The sequence below is a fragment of the Misgurnus anguillicaudatus genome, chromosome 8 (genome assembly GCF_027580225.2).
Source record: "Misgurnus anguillicaudatus chromosome 8, ASM2758022v2, whole genome shotgun sequence".
In the NCBI taxonomy this organism is placed as follows: domain Eukaryota; kingdom Metazoa; phylum Chordata; class Actinopteri; order Cypriniformes; family Cobitidae; genus Misgurnus; species Misgurnus anguillicaudatus.
Genome location: NC_073344.2, coordinates 22,523,992 through 22,542,422, shown reverse-complemented (window position 1 = coordinate 22,542,422; position 18,431 = coordinate 22,523,992). Strand labels below are relative to the sequence as shown.

General features: G+C 38.0%; 1 protein-coding gene across 1 annotated transcript in view; it reads right to left on the bottom strand.

Moving 5' to 3' along the window:
• Positions 1-2,663: 2,663 nt before the first annotated feature.
• The window catches only part of matn4 (matrilin 4), a 26,759-nt gene continuing 10,991 nt past the window's right edge, over positions 2,664-18,431 (bottom strand). Inside the window, exons 9-21 of the mRNA XM_073870485.1 lie at positions 16,170-16,292; positions 15,874-15,996; positions 14,588-14,710; positions 13,585-13,707; positions 13,190-13,312; positions 12,804-12,926; positions 12,198-12,320; positions 11,538-11,660; positions 10,645-10,767; positions 8,540-8,953; positions 8,176-8,328; positions 6,877-6,979; positions 2,664-3,542 (exon numbers count right to left, since the gene is read on the bottom strand). Of these exons, the coding sequence (XP_073726586.1) occupies positions 3,482-3,542; positions 6,877-6,979; positions 8,176-8,328; positions 8,540-8,953; positions 10,645-10,767; positions 11,538-11,660; positions 12,198-12,320; positions 12,804-12,926; positions 13,190-13,312; positions 13,585-13,707; positions 14,588-14,710; positions 15,874-15,996; positions 16,170-16,292 (1,838 nt within the window). The 3' untranslated portion in view covers positions 2,664-3,481. The remainder of the gene's footprint in view (positions 3,543-6,876; positions 6,980-8,175; positions 8,329-8,539; positions 8,954-10,644; positions 10,768-11,537; positions 11,661-12,197; positions 12,321-12,803; positions 12,927-13,189; positions 13,313-13,584; positions 13,708-14,587; positions 14,711-15,873; positions 15,997-16,169; positions 16,293-18,431) is intronic.

The following is an 18,431-nucleotide window of genomic DNA, read 5'->3' as shown; positions in this document are numbered from 1 at the left end:
TCTTATATTTATTTTAGTCTAGGACTAGTCTCTCTGTCCGGGAAACCGCCCCATAATGTACAAAAATAAGATCACTATTATGCAGATTTATGATATTTGCATAGATAGTGATGTGCTCCTTGCTATAGAGACTAATCTTGGTCTCTAGACTGGTCCTAATATTTTTGTTCATGGTCTTAGGGTTAGGTTAGGGTTAGGTTGGTCTTGGTGTTTGCTCAGTCTTTCTATGGTTCTTGGCCCTGTTGTTGGCTTCATAAGCAATCAATAACTTTTCTAACTTGATTTCTTTTGTTACTGCTATGCTGGGTCAGAAACAAACGGGGGTTGTGTCAAAATGTCAATAAACTTAATATAAGTAGTTTGCATTTCTATCTTGAATTTAGTTTATATCTTGTTTTAGTTATTTATTTTAAGGAATAGTGCTCTACACTCTTATATCAAACGGTACTAAATAGCACTAAAAGTGGTTCCTTGGCCTGTAATCATAGGGGAACCATTTTAAGTGGCATATAGCACCTATGTAGCAGCTGTGTAGAACCCTACAGTGCTATGTAGAACCATATCTGGTGCTATAATGGTGCTACATCACCCCCGGATGGTTCTTCATAGGTGCTTAACCGGTGCTATGTAGAACTAAAGATGGTTCCCCTATGATTATGAGCTTTTAGTGCTATTTAGCACCAATTTTTTTGAAGAGTGTGGTCTTGCTTTTGGCATGTTCTCACCATGCATTGGACTTGGTCATTATAACCTTGAAGTCTTGATATTGTCTTGGGGTCTTATTTATTAAGCAGGCATCCATGACAAAGTCCATTTTTATAAAAACTGTCTTTGACTTGGAAAAGTGCTTAGCGCCACGTCAGGGTCTGAGCAGACGTATGCACTTTTGCTTGTCCGATATAAGTCATTTTTACTGCTTGAAAATAATGTAAATGTTAACAGAAGTTCTTTTATATGTCAATGACATTAATTAGGCATCGTTAAAACACGGAGATCTGAAACTGCTCAACTGCACACGTTCAAGATCATTTGCGATTCCATCTGAAAGTACTTGCGTTTTCTGTACATGGGTTCGTTCTTTGAATCACACGTATGCATTTTTGATTAAAGATTTAAAGATCAAATGTAGTATGTTTTTTACGCAGCATTTTTATAAATGAGCCACTGAGTCTCAATACACTGAACTAATAACTACAACACTAGTCCTCAATCAAACAATGACTCTGACGTGTAGATGTAAGATTAAGATGTAAAGTATATTTCCCATTGGCATATTTAAATATTGTTGTTCTTAACTTTATTTATTTATAAGGACAACACACTTTAATCAACATTACTGTAAATGTGCCGGTGTTAGCCAGCCGGCTAATTTTCAACTGCAGTCCTTTTCTAAGATGTTTAACAATCAATAAGTAAAAACAAAACAATAAATAAAAACAAAACAATCAGCACTGCAATCAACATTGCCACAAATAATCATGAAAGTGCACAAAACAACAACAAAAAAGCATTCAGAATATACAAAAAAAATCCACAATTTTAATATGAACTAATATTGAAGGAATTAATATTGCATCAAGTCTATGTGACCCTGGACCACAAAACCTTAAGTTTTAAATAGCATTGGTGTATTTGTAGCAATAGCCAAAATATACAATGTATGGATCAAAATTACCTCTTTTTCTTCTATGCCAAAAATCAGGATATTATATAAATATATCCTACCGTAAATATATCAAAATTGTTATATTTGTGAGTAGTGCTAGTGCTAAGGACTTCATTTGGATAATTTTGAAGGCGATTTTCTCAATATTTGCATCCACAGATTCCAGATTTTCAAATAGTTGTATCACGGCCAAAATATTGTCCTATACTAACAAACCATGCATCAATGGAAAACTGATTTATTAAACTTGTTGATGTATTCAGATGTAATCTTAATTTACAAAATTGATCTTTATGACCCAGTGCCATAGATATACAGTATATATAATATTTTGTTACTTTGTTTTATATGTTTGTAGTTCATATAGTTGATAATAAGATCGTCAATTCAATAAACTGAGAATGAGGCAATAAAGTGAATGAACAATGCAATAAGGCTGTGAATTTGCATCATCTTCATGTTATCATGTCAACAAATATTATTTAAAAAAATCCAACCTCCCTGGAAAATCCTGACCTTTCATTTAATGTGTTTGTGTTCCTAAAACATTTAATGAATCACAACAGTCGTTATTGTCGAGACCTTTAAACATTTGTTTTTTAACATGCGAGTGCTTAAGGTAATTAACACGTTGGTACGAACACTATAGGGAATCTCTGACATTTCACAGCCTCCAGTGAGTCCAGAGCGAGAGATGAGGACAGGACGGAGACTTTAGACTCTTGGGTTCTCATTGAGATCTGAAGATAAAGGTCAATACTGCTTGTTTATCGGGAGCTCGTCTCTAGGGGTTTATTAGGATGTCTACTGAGAGCTGTCGATAAGTTCATGGAGAATGATGAGACACTTTGTTTTAGATGTTTAAAGGTCTTTAGGCATCAAGAGAGATTTTGTTTTGAAATGTTTTGAGATTATGATGGATGATGTAAATGCCAATCAAAGAGTTTGGAGTTTGTAAGAAATGTGTATGTAGCTTTAGACCAAGACACTTTAAATGTTATTTTAAAAGAGTGTTTATTAGGAAATATTCAAAAGTACAATAATTCACATATGAGAGCTTTATAATGGGACTTTTTCTGCAGACGCTTATAAAAACATAAAAAACCTGAGGCCACAGAATTCTGAGGTAACCGGATTCTGTGTATGTACGTTACACTTCGATAATACATAAAAAACTGCAATCTTAACGGGCATTTCTGTACGCTATCACCCTGTTTTTATCTCAATTTTAAAGTTAACAAACCATACAGACAGAATTACAAAAGTCTGTTTTGCAGTCAAATCTAACATTCAACAAATATCAGACACGTGACTTTTCTAATATTCAGCCATGACATCGACTTTGTTTATATCTGCTGTTTGCCAAAGCGGATCATTTCACTGTGTCCGTTTCAGTATTTTATGCTATCAAATTATAACACAATGGTAAAATGAAAAATGTATTATTTGTAACATAATATTTGTACTTATTTAATAGAAATGTTATTTAATAACAGTAACAATATACTGTTTCATGCTCCAGTTTTACAGATCCACATATTTACATTGTGCACAAATCTTGTACCACTGCAAAACCAAAAACTGCTATAAATGGTATGGAGATGATGATATTTAAAAGTGGTACAACACTTCCCTTTTTAGCGTATAAATGCTAATATAAATTTCACCAAATACAAACCTCTCTATAAACCATACCACAGGTCATGTATAAATAGGGAACAATGTCAAAAATGGCACAGGAACTTTGGTTTGATTGTGGGACCCTTCATACCCAACAGGACCCTTCGACCTCGCCGGTCTACGTGAAGTGCTGATTCATTTTCTCGTGAGCAGCTGATTCTCCAGAACCTCCAATCGTTTGGTCATAGCTGACAGTAAAATAAGGTTAAGAAATGATCGAGGATCAGTACATTTGGTCTTTACTGTGGTATCTGTTAGTATATAGTCGAATAAACATTTTACAACCTATTGTGACAACTTTCCACTTGTATTTCCTGTCTGTGCAGCTCAAGCAATGCACAAGCATCAGTGCAAAGGTCATGGGTTCAATCCTAGGCCATAAATCAAAAATGTATACTCTGAAATTGGGATAAATGCATCTGCCAAATGCATAAATGTAAATGTTAATATTGTGACCCTGGACCACAAAGCCAGTCATAAGTAGCACGGGTATATTTGTAGCAATAGCCAAAAATACATTGTATGGGTCAAGATTATCGATTTTGTTTCATGCAAAAATAATTAGGATATATCATGTTTCATGAAGATATCTTGATATATCTTTATCATTAGTAATGTGGTTGCTAAGGACTTAATTTGGACAACATTTTCTCAATATATAGATTTTTTTACAGCAAAATCATGCTTAATTTGTAGTAACCAAGATTACTTATAGTATGCATGGTTTTTGGATTTAATTTGTAGTAAAACCATGGTTAGTTTTCATAAAGGAAGGATTGTTACAGTAAATTAGTGGTGTTTGCTAAGACGATCAGGGGCCTCATTTATAAAACGTGCGTATGCACAGATTTGATCGTAAAGTGTGCACATGCAAAAATCCACAGCAAGTCCATATTTATAAAAACGTGTTTGACGTGGAAAAGTGCTTAGCAAGTTTTTGGAAATATAAGCCATTCTTGCTGCTCGAAAATAATTTAAACATTGACAGACGCTCCCTTATATGTCTGTGACATTAATTAGGCATTGTTTAAAGGCGGAGATCTGAAACTGCTCAGCTGCTCAGCTTTTTGCACGTATTTTCGGCTTATGAATCACACGTATGCATTTTTGATAAATAATCGTAAGATCAAATGTAGGATGATTTCTATGCAGCATTTTATAAATGAGGGCCCACAAATACTTTCAACAAACCCCAATACTTCAGCACGTAATATTTCTCACAATGCTTGTGCTATGAACGATAAACATACTAACATTTACATTACATTTATGCATTCGGTACATGCTTTCATCCAATAGTGCATATTACAGTTCACATTTTTATCAGTATGTGTGTTCCCTGGGTTTGAACCTATGACCCTTTTGTGTTAACGCAATGCTCTACCACTGTGCTATACAGGAACAGAGAATGGTCAGGAAATATTGCAAGCTGACTCAAACAAATGCATAAATGTTACCTGTTATCTACGATTAAAGACACAAACAGTTCCTTCCTATTTAAAACCAAACACATTATTTATAATCATTAAATTTTAAGTAAATGCATGAAACTGAAACTCAAATCCATGCATTCAAATTGAGAAACATCTGTTTCTGGACTCAGTGAGAGAACAGAGGATTATTTGAGATTTGATGAATGATCCCGAGTTTGAGATTGACAACAAAGAGCCATTGAAGGCTGCGGTCACTGAGGTTTATGTGAGGAGCCAAACCAGAAGGGCCGGTCTGGAAGAGATCACTGTGGCAGATACAATAAGACCCCTCTGTCTCTCCTTACACAGGGGCTTCTGTTCCACTTCTGCTAAGCCTCTGTGTATTACGTATAAATCTACAGACCTTATACTGTATAGAAGTGCCAAAGGTGTACATGTACAATACAAACATATTAATATTACAGAAACATTTGCCGAGCCTTTTAGTTCTCTGTGCCACCCACAGTGCTCATTACCGAGGCTCAAAACACATTTTAAACAGGTCATGCGATTTAATCCTTCATTTCCACAGTGAAAATAGTTAATGATGACTTTCCAAAAGTTTTGGATTAACAGAAGTCAAGCAAAAATAATAACGACCCTTACGATAATTAACCATGCACTCTAAAAAATGCTGGGTTGTTTTTAACCCAGGGCTGGGTCACTATTGGACAGAACACACTGCCGGGTTAAAATGACCCAACTGCTGGGTTATTTTAACCCAACTGCTGGGTTGTTTCAACATCGTTGATTGACAATAACCCAGCAATTGGGTTAAAACAACCCAGCAGTTATGTAATTTTAACCCAGCAGTGTGTTCTGTCCAATAGTGACCCAGCCCTGGGTTAAAAACAACCCAGCATTTTTTAGAGTGTGGGTTTTCTACAGTTAAAACAAACAAAAAAATGGTTACTGTAGTAAAATCATGGTAACCACAACCATGACAACCATGGTTTTCAAAAATGATAGTTAGACCATGGTTTTGCTGATAGTAGTCAATATTGTGAGTGCAAATAATAGTTTTATGTTTGGAGTTTTGTAAATGTGTGTATTTTAACTGTAATTTAAGTGCCGAAAGTTTACACTAGACTGTATAAAACATGGGGATAGTATCCATGACGTCGCCCGTAAGAGCATTTCTGAAGAGCATTTTTGAGGTTTTGGCTAGAAGGTATACAGCAAACAGCCAAATCTTGCGAGATGTTGAGTTTAGGGTTAGGTTTGAGGGTTGGATTAGGATGAAAACAGCACTCATATGGCCATATTTCACCGTTTACTGTATCCCTTCTAGCCACAACCCATTTTTGAAGCCCAAAGTGGGCGTAGCCGACTGTCACCATCTTGGCAGCATGTGACTGCGTGTGACTTCCAGATAACAAATAATAGGCAAAGAGGTGGAAAGTGGGTGGAGCTGAGGTACTTGGTTACTGAAACCACACCCACAACCACAGCAGCGGCAATCCACTTGTCACTCAAGTGGCCACACACTTAATTATGCAGAAGGCTTATTATACCATGGGCCTCTAGAAGGCTTTATTCTGATTGGTTGAGAAATGTTCCACATTGTTGATCATTTTTCTGTAAAACGCACACCTAACCTGTCAAATGTCTTAAAGCAACACTATGTAGTTTCCATGTAAAAATGACTTACAGCTCCCCCATGTGGTTGAAAAGCGCAACAGTGCCTGGTATCAGACACTCTTCTGCAGGCAGGGGGAGGGGCGGGGCTGTGTTTCCTACCCTCCACCGCCACTTTCAGAGTGTGTTTTTAGCAGCTAGGAGGCTGCTCAGGTTGCAGCAACAGTACAATTTGTCCAGTTAAAAGTTGTTCTATCACTGAAATAATTTTAGAGACATTATTTAAAGGTAAAAAAACTACATAGTGTTGCTTTAAAATAACCACCAGAGCAATGTTCATTCAGCTAGAAGTTTGAATGCTGCGTTAAGAAACCGTAGTTCAAAATCCTGCATTGTGCACACCAGTGTGATAGTGTAAAAACAGATAAAAGAATAAAAAGTGCTTTTAAAGGAACTTCCCTGAATATCTAAAGGATATGTTTCTGGTTGAGTTGGCCCAAAGCGGTCATGGTGGCCTGCTGGAACTCTACAAGATTTTCACAAGCGCAGGGCTCTTTCACCTCAATCTCCCCTTGACTCTCAGCTGAAAACAGAAAGACACAAGAGACAAAGATAATATTACATCATGCAAAGTTTTGCGGACCTGTAAAGCTTTACAGGTAGATGCTGTAAGTCTCTTAAGTGACACCAGATGGCACTATTGCACAGCTTTTTGTGAACAGTAAATGTGTGTAATGTTTAACAGTGAGCACATTCATGCATCATTTTCATGCAGTTTACAGAGGAAAGTTTTCTCTTTCATAGTTCTCAGATTTGATATAATTCTCTGTTGTGTTTCATTATGATGTTAAAAAGAATATTATTTGGTTATTTGGTGTAATGCAATGTGTTCACGTCGTTTATGGTCCAAAAACACATTATTTTCCACATACCGTACATTCTAGTTGCTTTTCTATGCCCACATTTTTGAAACGCGTCGATTTGTACAAAGTTTATTGTTTTGAAAAGCACAGTGTGCCCCGATTGGCCAGCTATCCGGTGCATTGTGATTGGCCAAATATATCAAGCGTGTGAAGGAAATGTAACGCTTTAAAGTTGCCGGCCAGCTTTTTTTTTGAAATTTTCACAAAAGTTTCACAAAATGCATTCCAGAAAAAAATTCAAATGAAAAAACAGACCCTTTGCTTTCAAACAAACAAACACAATGGGACAAAAAACGTTACATCCTATCTATATATTTTCTCTGCTTATAAACTCTGAAATATGGGTATTTTTCTTGAAAAATATTTTTTTAGCAAAAAGCTGAAATAATTGCATTTTTGTGAAGGAATTTTGTTAGAGTTCAGATTCAGGGATGATTATCAAAACGTACACAGAGTTTAAAATTAGTAAAAAATTTATCTTAATTTTTTTATAAATTGAGTAAGTGCGACATCTAGTGGATAATCACCGCATTACAGATTAACCTAAAACCTCATCAGGAACACTTTTTTTATGCAAATGTTTTCTCCTTATTGATGAGATAACTCGTCAGTGGAGGGGAAAGAGTTAAAGTTGCTATAAAACGGAAGTAGCGGTTATCTTATTGAGGTGACGTATATCCAAGTAAAACTTCTGAAATAAAAAGACGTGGGGCTGGACTTGAATTTGTCAATCGAGAACTGATTGGACCGTTTGAAGTTGGGTCATGTTGCTATTTGCTAATCGCTGAAATCTTTTTCCAGACCCCGTCCACCTTCCATACCATATGACCATTTGACCTTTTGATGTCAGACTTACCGGCGCAGACGTTGAAGTTAAGATTCTCAGCAATTTGAGTGATGGCAGTGAAGTCGGCCGAGTAAAAGAAGTGTTTTTCCACCGGATCTGAAGCAATCACTCGTAATTCATCCTCTACGGCTTTGCCCACACCGACGGCGTACATTGTGATTCCTGAACAAACAAAACACACACACTGCAATCTTATCATGGTCTAACAGAACATAGCAGGTACTTCCAAGAAAAGCTATATATAGGGTTTGAACTCTTATTAGAGAAAAACAAGCAGTTACTTGTTAGATAGTTTTGCTTACATATCTAATCATTCAGGAGTGATTCTTTCCAGTGTTTTGCAACTTTAATTTCTAAATCTAAACCACAATACCTGCATCCTTTGCTTTCTTTGCCCACTCTGTAATGTCATCCTGTGAGCGACCATCAGTAAAGACCAGACCGACCCTTGGGATGTTCTTCTGGGCCGGACGGGCTCCCTCAGGCTCGGAAAAGCTGTTTTCCACCATGTGTTTGAGAGCCATGCCTGTCATGGTTCCCTTCTCCATGTATTCCACGCTCATCACGGCCTTTTTGATCTCATCCTTCGTCTGGTACATGCTGAGGGGAAACTCTGTCCGAACTCGGCTGGAATACTGGACGAGACCCACGCGTGTGCCTTTAGATGACACGTCCAGCTGATCCACCACCTGGTTCACAAACTGCTTGACGAGTTCAAAATTATTTGGCCGCACGCTTTTGGAGCCGTCGATGAGGAGGACCAAGTCGATGATGGAAGATCGGCATGCTGGTAGAAGGGAAAGAGAATTTGTCTAGGTATTTTTATTATAAAGCAAAAGTAAAAAAAATTAACAAGTACAAGTGTTAAAACATAAAAATGACATAAAATATCAAGTATATAACATTCTCAGTGTGCTCTGGTTGTATACTACAAGTGTTAAAACACCACAATGGCACACTACAAAGTATATAGCATTTTCAGTATGCTCTGGTTGTATACTACATCGTATTTATAGTATAAATCATATAACCTACTATACTACTATGCATTATTATAATATACATAACCTACGAACCAGCTTTAACCGCTGCAAGTGTTAAAAGAAAAATGGCATACCTACAAAATATATTACATTCTCAGTGTGCTCTGGTTATATATTACATAGTATGCATGCTTACTACAAATTGCTTAACCTATTATACTGCTGCACATTATATTACGCATAACCTACGAATTGTGCACTAATAAAAATTCATACTTCACCTTTAACCATTTTAAATGTTAAACACAAAAATTACATACCAGATAAATATATAACATTCTCAGTGTGTGCTGGTTGTTTATTACATAGTGTGCACACTACAAATAGCATAACCTATGATACTACTGCTCATTATATTACGCATAACCTACGAATTGTGCACTAATAAAAAATTGCATACTTCACAAACACCACAATGACACACTACAAAGTATATAGCATTTTCAGTGTGCTCTGGTTGTTGTTACTACATCGTATCCATAGTATAAATCATATAACCTACTATACTACTATGCGTTAATATAATACACATAACCTAGAAATTGTGCACTATAAAGTAAACTACATACTTCAACTTTAACCGTTGCAAGTATTAAAAGAAAAATGGCATACCTAAAAAATACTACAAATTGCTTAACCTATTATACTACTGCACGTTAGTTTACACATAACCAACAAATTGTGCACTAATAAAAAAAATTGCATACTTCACTTTTAACCATTGCAAGTGTTAAAACACCACAATAACACACCACAAAGTATATAGCATTTTCAGTGTGCTCTGGTTGTTGTTACTATATTGTATGCATAGCATAAATCATATAACCTACTATACTATACTATGCATTATTATAATACACATAACCTACGTATCGTGCACTATAAAGTGAACTACATACTCTACCTTTAACCATTGCAATTGTTAAAAGAAAATTACATACCTACAAAGTATATGTCATTCTCAATATGCTGTGGTTTTATATGACGTACTATGCATACTAAATTGTATAACCTACAATACTACTATGCATACACTTAACCTATGTATTGTGCACTCGAAAATTACATACTTCACATTGCAAATGTTAAAACACCAAAATCACATACACTAAAAGTATACAACATTATAATTACATAGTATGCATACTGAGATTTGCATAACCTATGATACTACTACACATTATAGTATGCATATATCGAATTGCGCACTAATACCAGTATGTAACTACTACACTAGTAATATGTAATTCCAAACAGTAGATCTTTTTAAAGCCCTATAGAGGCAGTGATTATAGAAATGGCAACCTACGAATCAAGCACTAATAAAGAAAATTACATACTCTAGAATGAGTTTCAGGCATTTCCCCATATAAAATAAAAGTTTGGGGAAATCCCAGTGGTAGTAAATGTTGGTATGAATGAGAAGTTGCAGTACTTGTGCAAGTCTTGCCGTCGTCCTGGAGCAGATGACCCTCGGGACATATGCAGTAGTACGATCCCGGAGTGCTCACACATTGGTGCTCACAACCATGTTCAACCGTGTTGCATAAGTTATCCGCTACAGAAAACAATAAAACAACAACCATGAACAGTGAATTCATTGCTACTTTGACAATAAATCAGCATCATAGTCAGAACAGCAGTACTATTTTAAAAGAATTGTCATATTTATTCTTCAGATTCACATTTTGCCTAACATCAAATTAGAAAAGAAATGTGATTTCTGATGGTTGGTGACATGATGCCTAGATTTGTTCATAAGTGGATGATCTCCTTGGTATCTCTCTTAAATCATATGAGCACAGATTTTGCATTTACATGTACAGCAGGTGTGTTAAGAGTGTATTTGTTACTATACATTCTTAGATTAGAAATAATTACATTGTTTAATACATGCATTGATTTGCTATAAGAAGTTCTGTATACCAATACATATGTTGGGTTAAACTGACCCATCGTAGCAAGGTGAGTTAGACAACACTGAGGGTGTAAAGGATATCTGGTTAAGGGATGTCTGGAGGCTGCAGGTCAACTAAAAACATGATTAATGGCCCACTTGATATTTTGTGAACTTTACAGTTTTCCAAGGACAAAGTCTGGGAAGTTCATCAGGCATGAAGGAGGGCACTTCCGTGCCAGTTGATTTTAAGTAGCGTAAAAGTGTTTTTGTGCCTAACGCTTAATGCAGCATGGGTCAAAAATATTTTTGTGATGTGAATCGTCAGATTACTCTGTTATTCCAATTGATCTTGGTTGTGAATTCCAAAAAAATCCAAGTCGTTGCGAACTGTGAAGCATTATAACATCTGTTTGATGTCTCATACGTACACTTGCAGGTCTTTCTGTCCTCCTGTAGAGAGTATCCTTCATTGCAGACACAGTAGAAACCATTGAGCACACCAACACACTTATGATCACAACTGTGATTGCCAAAGGAGCAATAGTCGATCACTAAAAGACAAAAATAAATACAATTCTGGTTTAGTATTACTAGAATGACAAATCTAACGTATTATACATGAATAGCTTTGTATAACATGTCAACCATGTCTGCTTAAGGTGGTCCAGGTTGTTTTTGGAGCTTTGTATCAGTTTTGTTGCTGGTCTAGGTATCTACTACAAACAGTTAGCACCAGAAGCTGTTATTTCCAGCAAGAGTTTAAAAGATTTTATCTGTAACCATTATAAAAACCAGAGACTAAACAGAACTTTACAAAAAAAGTTAAGCATGTAAAACTATTTTATTATTTATTCGTAATTCAAATGACCACGAGGGCATCCACAACCTGTACCGATCATATTATAAAATAATAGCTAGCACATAACTAACACAGAACATGCAAAAAAGTCATTTTATAGTCTGCAATCATAAAAGCTATCCACAAAGCAGCTACCGGTTAAGGAATACAAATTTGAATCAATGCAAGCATGCATGCAAGTTTTGGGTTTACATATAGAGATCTAAAACGGCTTGTTTTCCTCACTAACTTGTGCAGGTCTTCTTGTCATCATTGAGTGAGTATCCATCATTACACTGGCAGTAAAAACCATTGAGCACACCGACACACTGATGCTCACAGCTGTCATTCCCAAATGAACAGTAATCGATCACTGGAATGGACAGAGAAAAGAAAAAGATGCTGAAAGCAAAACAAGCAGCCAAAAAGTTGGGAAATTGCTGAAAGCAAGTTGGGATTACTATTCCCCACTGAAAAGGCCAGTTAAAACTAGCATAAGATGACCAGTTGACCCACCAGCTTGACCAGGTTGAGAGCGTGGCCAGTTTAGCTGGTTTGCTGGTCTTAGTTGGTTTAAGATGGAAGTAGCTAGTTAAAGCTGTTCAAGCTGGCATCAGTCTTGTCAAGCTGATGGGTAAACTAGTTTTAGCTGTTGGGTTACTTGGTTTTAGCTTGTGGGTCAGCTGGTTTCTCAAAAAAGTGGCCAGAACCCCTCTAAACACAGTTTGCTACACCAGCTAAAACCTAGCTGGGGGACCAGCTTAAACCAGTCAATCAGTTTTAGCTGGCCTTTTCAGTAGGGTTAACTGTGATTATGTGTGTTGGTGTGGGATTTCATTATGCTTTCTTTACTAACTTGTGCAGGTCTTCTTGTCATCATTGAGCAAGTATCCATCATCACACTGGCAGTAAAAACCATTGAGCACACCGACACACTGATGCTCACAGCTGTCATTCCCAAATGAACAATAATCGATCACTGAAACAGGCAGAGAACAGAAAGAAGCTCAGAGTGAAACAAGAAGCGAAAGAGTAGGCAAACTGCAAAATGTTTGGTAACATCTTGACTTGCCCCTTAAAAACAGGCTGGGATTCATATTCCCTACTGAAAAGGCCAGTTAAAACCAGCTTAGGCTGGCCTTTTCACTAGGAAACACCAGCCTGGTTTTAGCTGGTTAAGCTGGTGTAGCAAGCTGGGTTATGTGTGTTGGTGTGAGGTTTCATTATGATTTTTTCACTAACTTGTGCAGGTCTTCTTGTCATCATTGAGCGAGTATCCATTATTACATTGGCAGTGAAATCCATTGAGCACACTGACACACTGATGCTCACAGCTGTCATTCCCAAATGAACAATAATCGATCACTGAAACAGGCAGAGAAATGAAAGAAGCTCAGAGTGAAACAATAAGCGAAAGAGTAGGCAAACTGCAAAATGTTTGGTAACATGTTGACTTGCCCCTTAAAAACAGGCTGGGATTCATATTCCCTACTGAAAAGGCCAGTTAAAACCAGCTTAGGCTGGCCTTTTCACTAGGAAATACCAGCCTGGTTTTAGCTTGTTAAGTTGGTGTAGCAAGCTGGTTTAAGAGGGTTATGTGTGTTGGTGTGAGGCTTCATTATGAATTTTTCACTAACTTGTGCAGGTCTTCTTGTCATCATTGAGCGAGTATCCATTATTACATTGGCAGTAAAATCCATTGAGCACACTGACACACTGATGCTCACAGCTGTCATTCCCAAATGAACAATAATCGATCACTGAAACAAGCAGAGAAAAGCAAAGAAGCTCAGAGTGAAACAAGAAGCTAAAGAGTTGGCAAACTGCAAAATGTTTGGTAACGTTTTAACTTTGCCTTAAAAACAAGCTTGGATTCATATTGAAAGGGCCATCTTAAACCAGGCTAAGCTGGTTTTATTGCAGCTGGTCTCCCAGCCTTGTTTTATAATTTTTTGGGGGGGGCCATTTTAGCCTTTTATTGATAGTAAGTAATGGAAAGGCGACAGGAAAGTACAGGGTGAAGAGAGGGGTATGGGATCGGCAAAGGACCTCAAGCCGGGATTCGAACTTGGGTCGCCGGAAGTGTGTTTGCACCATATGTCGAAGCACTGTCCACTACACCATCGGCTCCTACCCCAGCCTTGTTTTAGATGGTTAAGCTAGTGTAGAAGGCTGGTTTTAGAGGAGTTTGGACACTTTTTAGCAGGACTTAGCTGGTCAGGCTGAAAGACCAGTTGACCCACCAGCTTGACCAGGCTGGAAGCTTGACCAGTCTGGCTAAGCTGGTTTGCTGGTCTTAGTTGGTTTGAGATGGAAGTAGCTGGTTAAAGATGGTCGTACCAGCCTGGCAATGTTGGTTAAGCTTGTCAAGCTGGTCTTCCTGTCTGGTCAAGCTGGTGGGTTAACTGGTTTTAGCTGTTGGGTTAATTGGTTTTAGCTGGTGGGTTAGCTGGTCTCCCAAAAAAGTGGCCAAAACCTTCTAAACACAGTTTGCTACACCAGCTTAACCAGCTTAAACCTGGCTGGGGACCAGCTAAAACTAACCAATCAGTTTAGCCCGGTTTTAGCTGGCCTTTTCAGTAGGGTTAAACTGTGATTATGTGTGTTGGTGTGGAATCTCATTATGCTTTCTTTACTAACTTGTGCAGGTCTTCTTGTCATCATTGAGCGAGTATCCATCATTACACTGGCAGTAAAAAGTATTGAGCACACCGACACACTGATGCTCACAGCTGTCATTCCCAAATGAGCAATAATCGATCACTGAAACAGGCAGAGAAAAGAAAAGAAGCTTAAAGCAAAACAAGCAGCCAAAGATTTGGGAAATTGCAAAATGTTTGGTAACATGTTGACTTTGCCCTTAATAGAAAGTTAGGATTTCTACTCCCCACTGAAAAGGCATAAGCTGATTGGCTGGTTTTAGCTGGTCTCCCAGCCCTGTTTTAGCTGGTTAAGCAAGTGTAGCAGGCTGGTTTTAGAGGAGATTTGGACACTTTTAGCAGGTCTTAGCTGGTCAGGCTGAAAGACTAGTTGACCCACCAGTTTGACCAGGCTGGAAGCTTGCCCAGTTTGGCTAGGCTGGTTTTCTGGTCTTAGTTTGTTTAAAATGGAAGTAGCTGGATAAATTTGGTCCTCCCAGCCTGGCAAAGTTGGTTAGGCTTGTCAAGCTGGTCTTCCAGTCTGGTCAAGCTGGTGGGCCAACTGGTTCTAGTTGGTGGGTCAGCTGGTCTCCCAAAGAAGTGGCCAAATCCTCTCTAAACCCAGCTTGATCAACCAACTAAAACCAGGCTGGGGACCAGCTAAAACGAGCCAATCAGTTTTGGCTGTTTTTTGCTTGCCTTTTCAGTAGGGTTAAACTGTGATTATTTGTGTTGGTGTGAGATTTCATTATGTTTTCTTTACTAACTTGTGCAGGTCTTCTTGTCATCATTACGCGAGTATCCATCATTACACTGGCAGTAAAAGCCATTGAGCACACTGACACACTGATGCTCACAGCTGTCATTTCCAAATGAACAGTAATCGATCACTGAAATGTCCAGAAAAAAAGAAAAGAAGCTTAAAGCAAAACAAGCAGCCAAAGAGTTGGGAAATTGCATTTTGACTTTGCCCTTAAAAGAAATTTGGGATTTCTATTCCCCACTGAAAAGGCCAGCTAAAACCAACATAAGCTGGTTGGCTGGTTTTAGCTGGTTAATCTGGTGTAGTAGGCTGGTTTTAGAGGGGGTTTGGACACTTTTTAGTAGGTCTTAGCTGGTCAGGACGACCAGTTGACCCACCAGCTTAAACCAGCTTGACCAGGCTGGAAGCTTGGCCAGTTTGGCTAAGCTGGGTTGGTTGGTCTAAGTTGGTTTAAGCTGGAAGTTGCTGGTTTAACTGTGAATATGTGTGTTGGTGTGAGGTTTCACTATGTTTTCTTTACTAACTTGTGCAGGTCTTCTTGTCATCATTGAGCGAGTATCCATCATTACACTGGCAGTAAAAGCCATTAAGCACACTGACACACTGATGCTCACAGCTGTCATTCCCAAATGAACAATAATCGATCACTGAAACAGGCAGAGAAAAGAAAATAGGCTCAAAGGAAAACAAGCAGCCAAAGAGCTGGCAAACTGCAACATGTTTGGTAACATTTTGACTTTGCACTTTAAAGGGAGTTGGGATTTGTATTAAACTGTGATTATGGGTATTTGTGTAAGATTGATTTTGGGTCTTCACAAACTTGTGCAGGTCTTCTTGTCATCATTGAGTGAGTATCCATCATTACATTGGCAGTAAAAACCATTGAGCACACTGACACACTGATGCTCACAGCTGTCATTCCCAAATGAACAATAATCGATCACTGAAAATGGCAGAAAAGAGAAAAGAAGCTCAAAGCAAAACAAGCAGCCAAAGAGTTGGGACACTGCAAAATGTTTGGTAACATTTTGACTTTGCCCTTAAAAAGCAAGTTGGGATTTATTTTCCCAACTGAAAAGGCCAGCTTATACCAAGCTGGGTTGGCTGGTCTAAGGTGGTATAAGATGAAAGTAGCTGGTTTAAGCTGGTCTTCCATGGGTCAAATGGTTTTAGCTGTTGGGTCAACTGGTTTCCCAAAAAGTGTCCAAAACCTTCCTAAATCGAGCCTACTACACCAGCTTAGCCAACTAAAACCAGGCTGGGGGACCAGCTAAAACCAGCCAATCAGTTTAGGCTAGTTTTAGGCTGGCCTTTTCAGTAGGGTTAACTGTGATTATGTGTATTTGTGTGATATGTCTTTATGTTTTCTTCACTAACTTGTGCAGGTCTTCTTGTCATCATTGAGCGAGTATCCATCATTACACTGGCAGTAAAATCCATTGAGTACACCGACACACTGATGCTCACAGCTGTCATTCCCAAATGAACAGTAATCGATCACTAAATATAGATTGCATAGAATTTGAAGATGTGAGGTGTTGTGCAAAAAATGCAAATTTGCTTTCTTTAAATTTTTTTATCAATTGTCCATCAAGAATTTGGTAGAGAACAATTTTGACTGAAGTTGTTTTGGACCATCACACATTCTAATAAAACTAGGGATGCACCAATACAAAATTGCTGTGCCGATACTAATATTCGATTACCTAGAACAGGGATGGGCAACTTTGATAATGCCGAGGGCCAGCATTTTTCTCCTTTATACCAAGGGGGCCAGAACCACACGCACAATTTACATCATTCTTTATTTCCTTTATTAAGAAACCATAATATACAATTAACCTGTCTTTAAAGATTTTAACTATAAAACTTAGCAATTACGCTAATTCTAAATCATAACTTTATTTTCAGTGGACAAGCATTTCAGATAAAACTTCTTAACTGCATTGCTTTAACATCTGTAACAAGCAAGGCACTTTTAAATTAGTATAGAGGAGTTTCTAATCCCGCCCTTAGAGAACAAAATTATTTTAAATAAATAACACATAAATTCAAAAAAATATATATATATAAAAAATGTTAATAACAATGTATTTTATCTTTCAAATCTGAGAGCAATTCTGGCCCGAGTACGAGCCGTCACCCAAACCAGTGGCATTGGTTTTGACCCGAATGTAAACTGACGTGTGTGCAGTCTGCAGCCCCGGTGGCCTCGCAACAAATTTGGCGAGCTGCTCCATTTGTTTATATGATGATGACACCAAGGTAACGGCTAAAATTTACATTTAAAAATATCTGACATGTCTGTCTGAACGAAAATTAACCTATCGCCAGCCACACAATGTCGCAAGCGCTCTTGCAAACAGAGGAGAAGTTTGAAAAAGACATTGACACACACATGCGAGAGTTCAGGGCTTCTCGGGTCCGTTCGGCAAAAACACATTCATTTTAAATAACCCGAGATCGGATTATTGTACCCGACCCGTGTCCGAGGCACGCGTGAAACTTTTAGACCCGAACCTGATCGGGTCTTGGGTCGGACCTCGGGTTTTCGGACTCCGTGAAGACCTCTTCTTCACATAAGCCCAAACACGGGACTATGCTTAATGTGAGGATCCGCGGGACCTAGCGCCCCCTCCTGGTTGGGAGTATTTACGTCCTAATACAAAAATCATCATTTTAAAAGTATTTGATTAAGTATAATATGGTCCAGCGGGCCGTATTAGAATTTACCCCAAGCCGTATGCGGCCCTCGGGCCGCCAGTTGCCCATCCCTGACCTAGAATGACATCTACCGATTCCGATGTTTTTAGCTTCTTGATTCAAATGAAATTGTGAGTGCAGAGCATGCAAACTTCAATTCTGTTGTCATTGTGACCTAATTTAAAATAATCACACAGTATTCGTTCGGATGCACTTTTCTGATAAAAAATACGTTATCTGCCGATACCAATTATAGGCATATATATTGGTGCATCCTTAAACAAAACCATTACTTTGATGGGAATTGTATATTACTGTTTAAACGGCTCCACGTTCTGCTAAATACTGTAATAAGATGATATGTCAGAAATTGAATTTT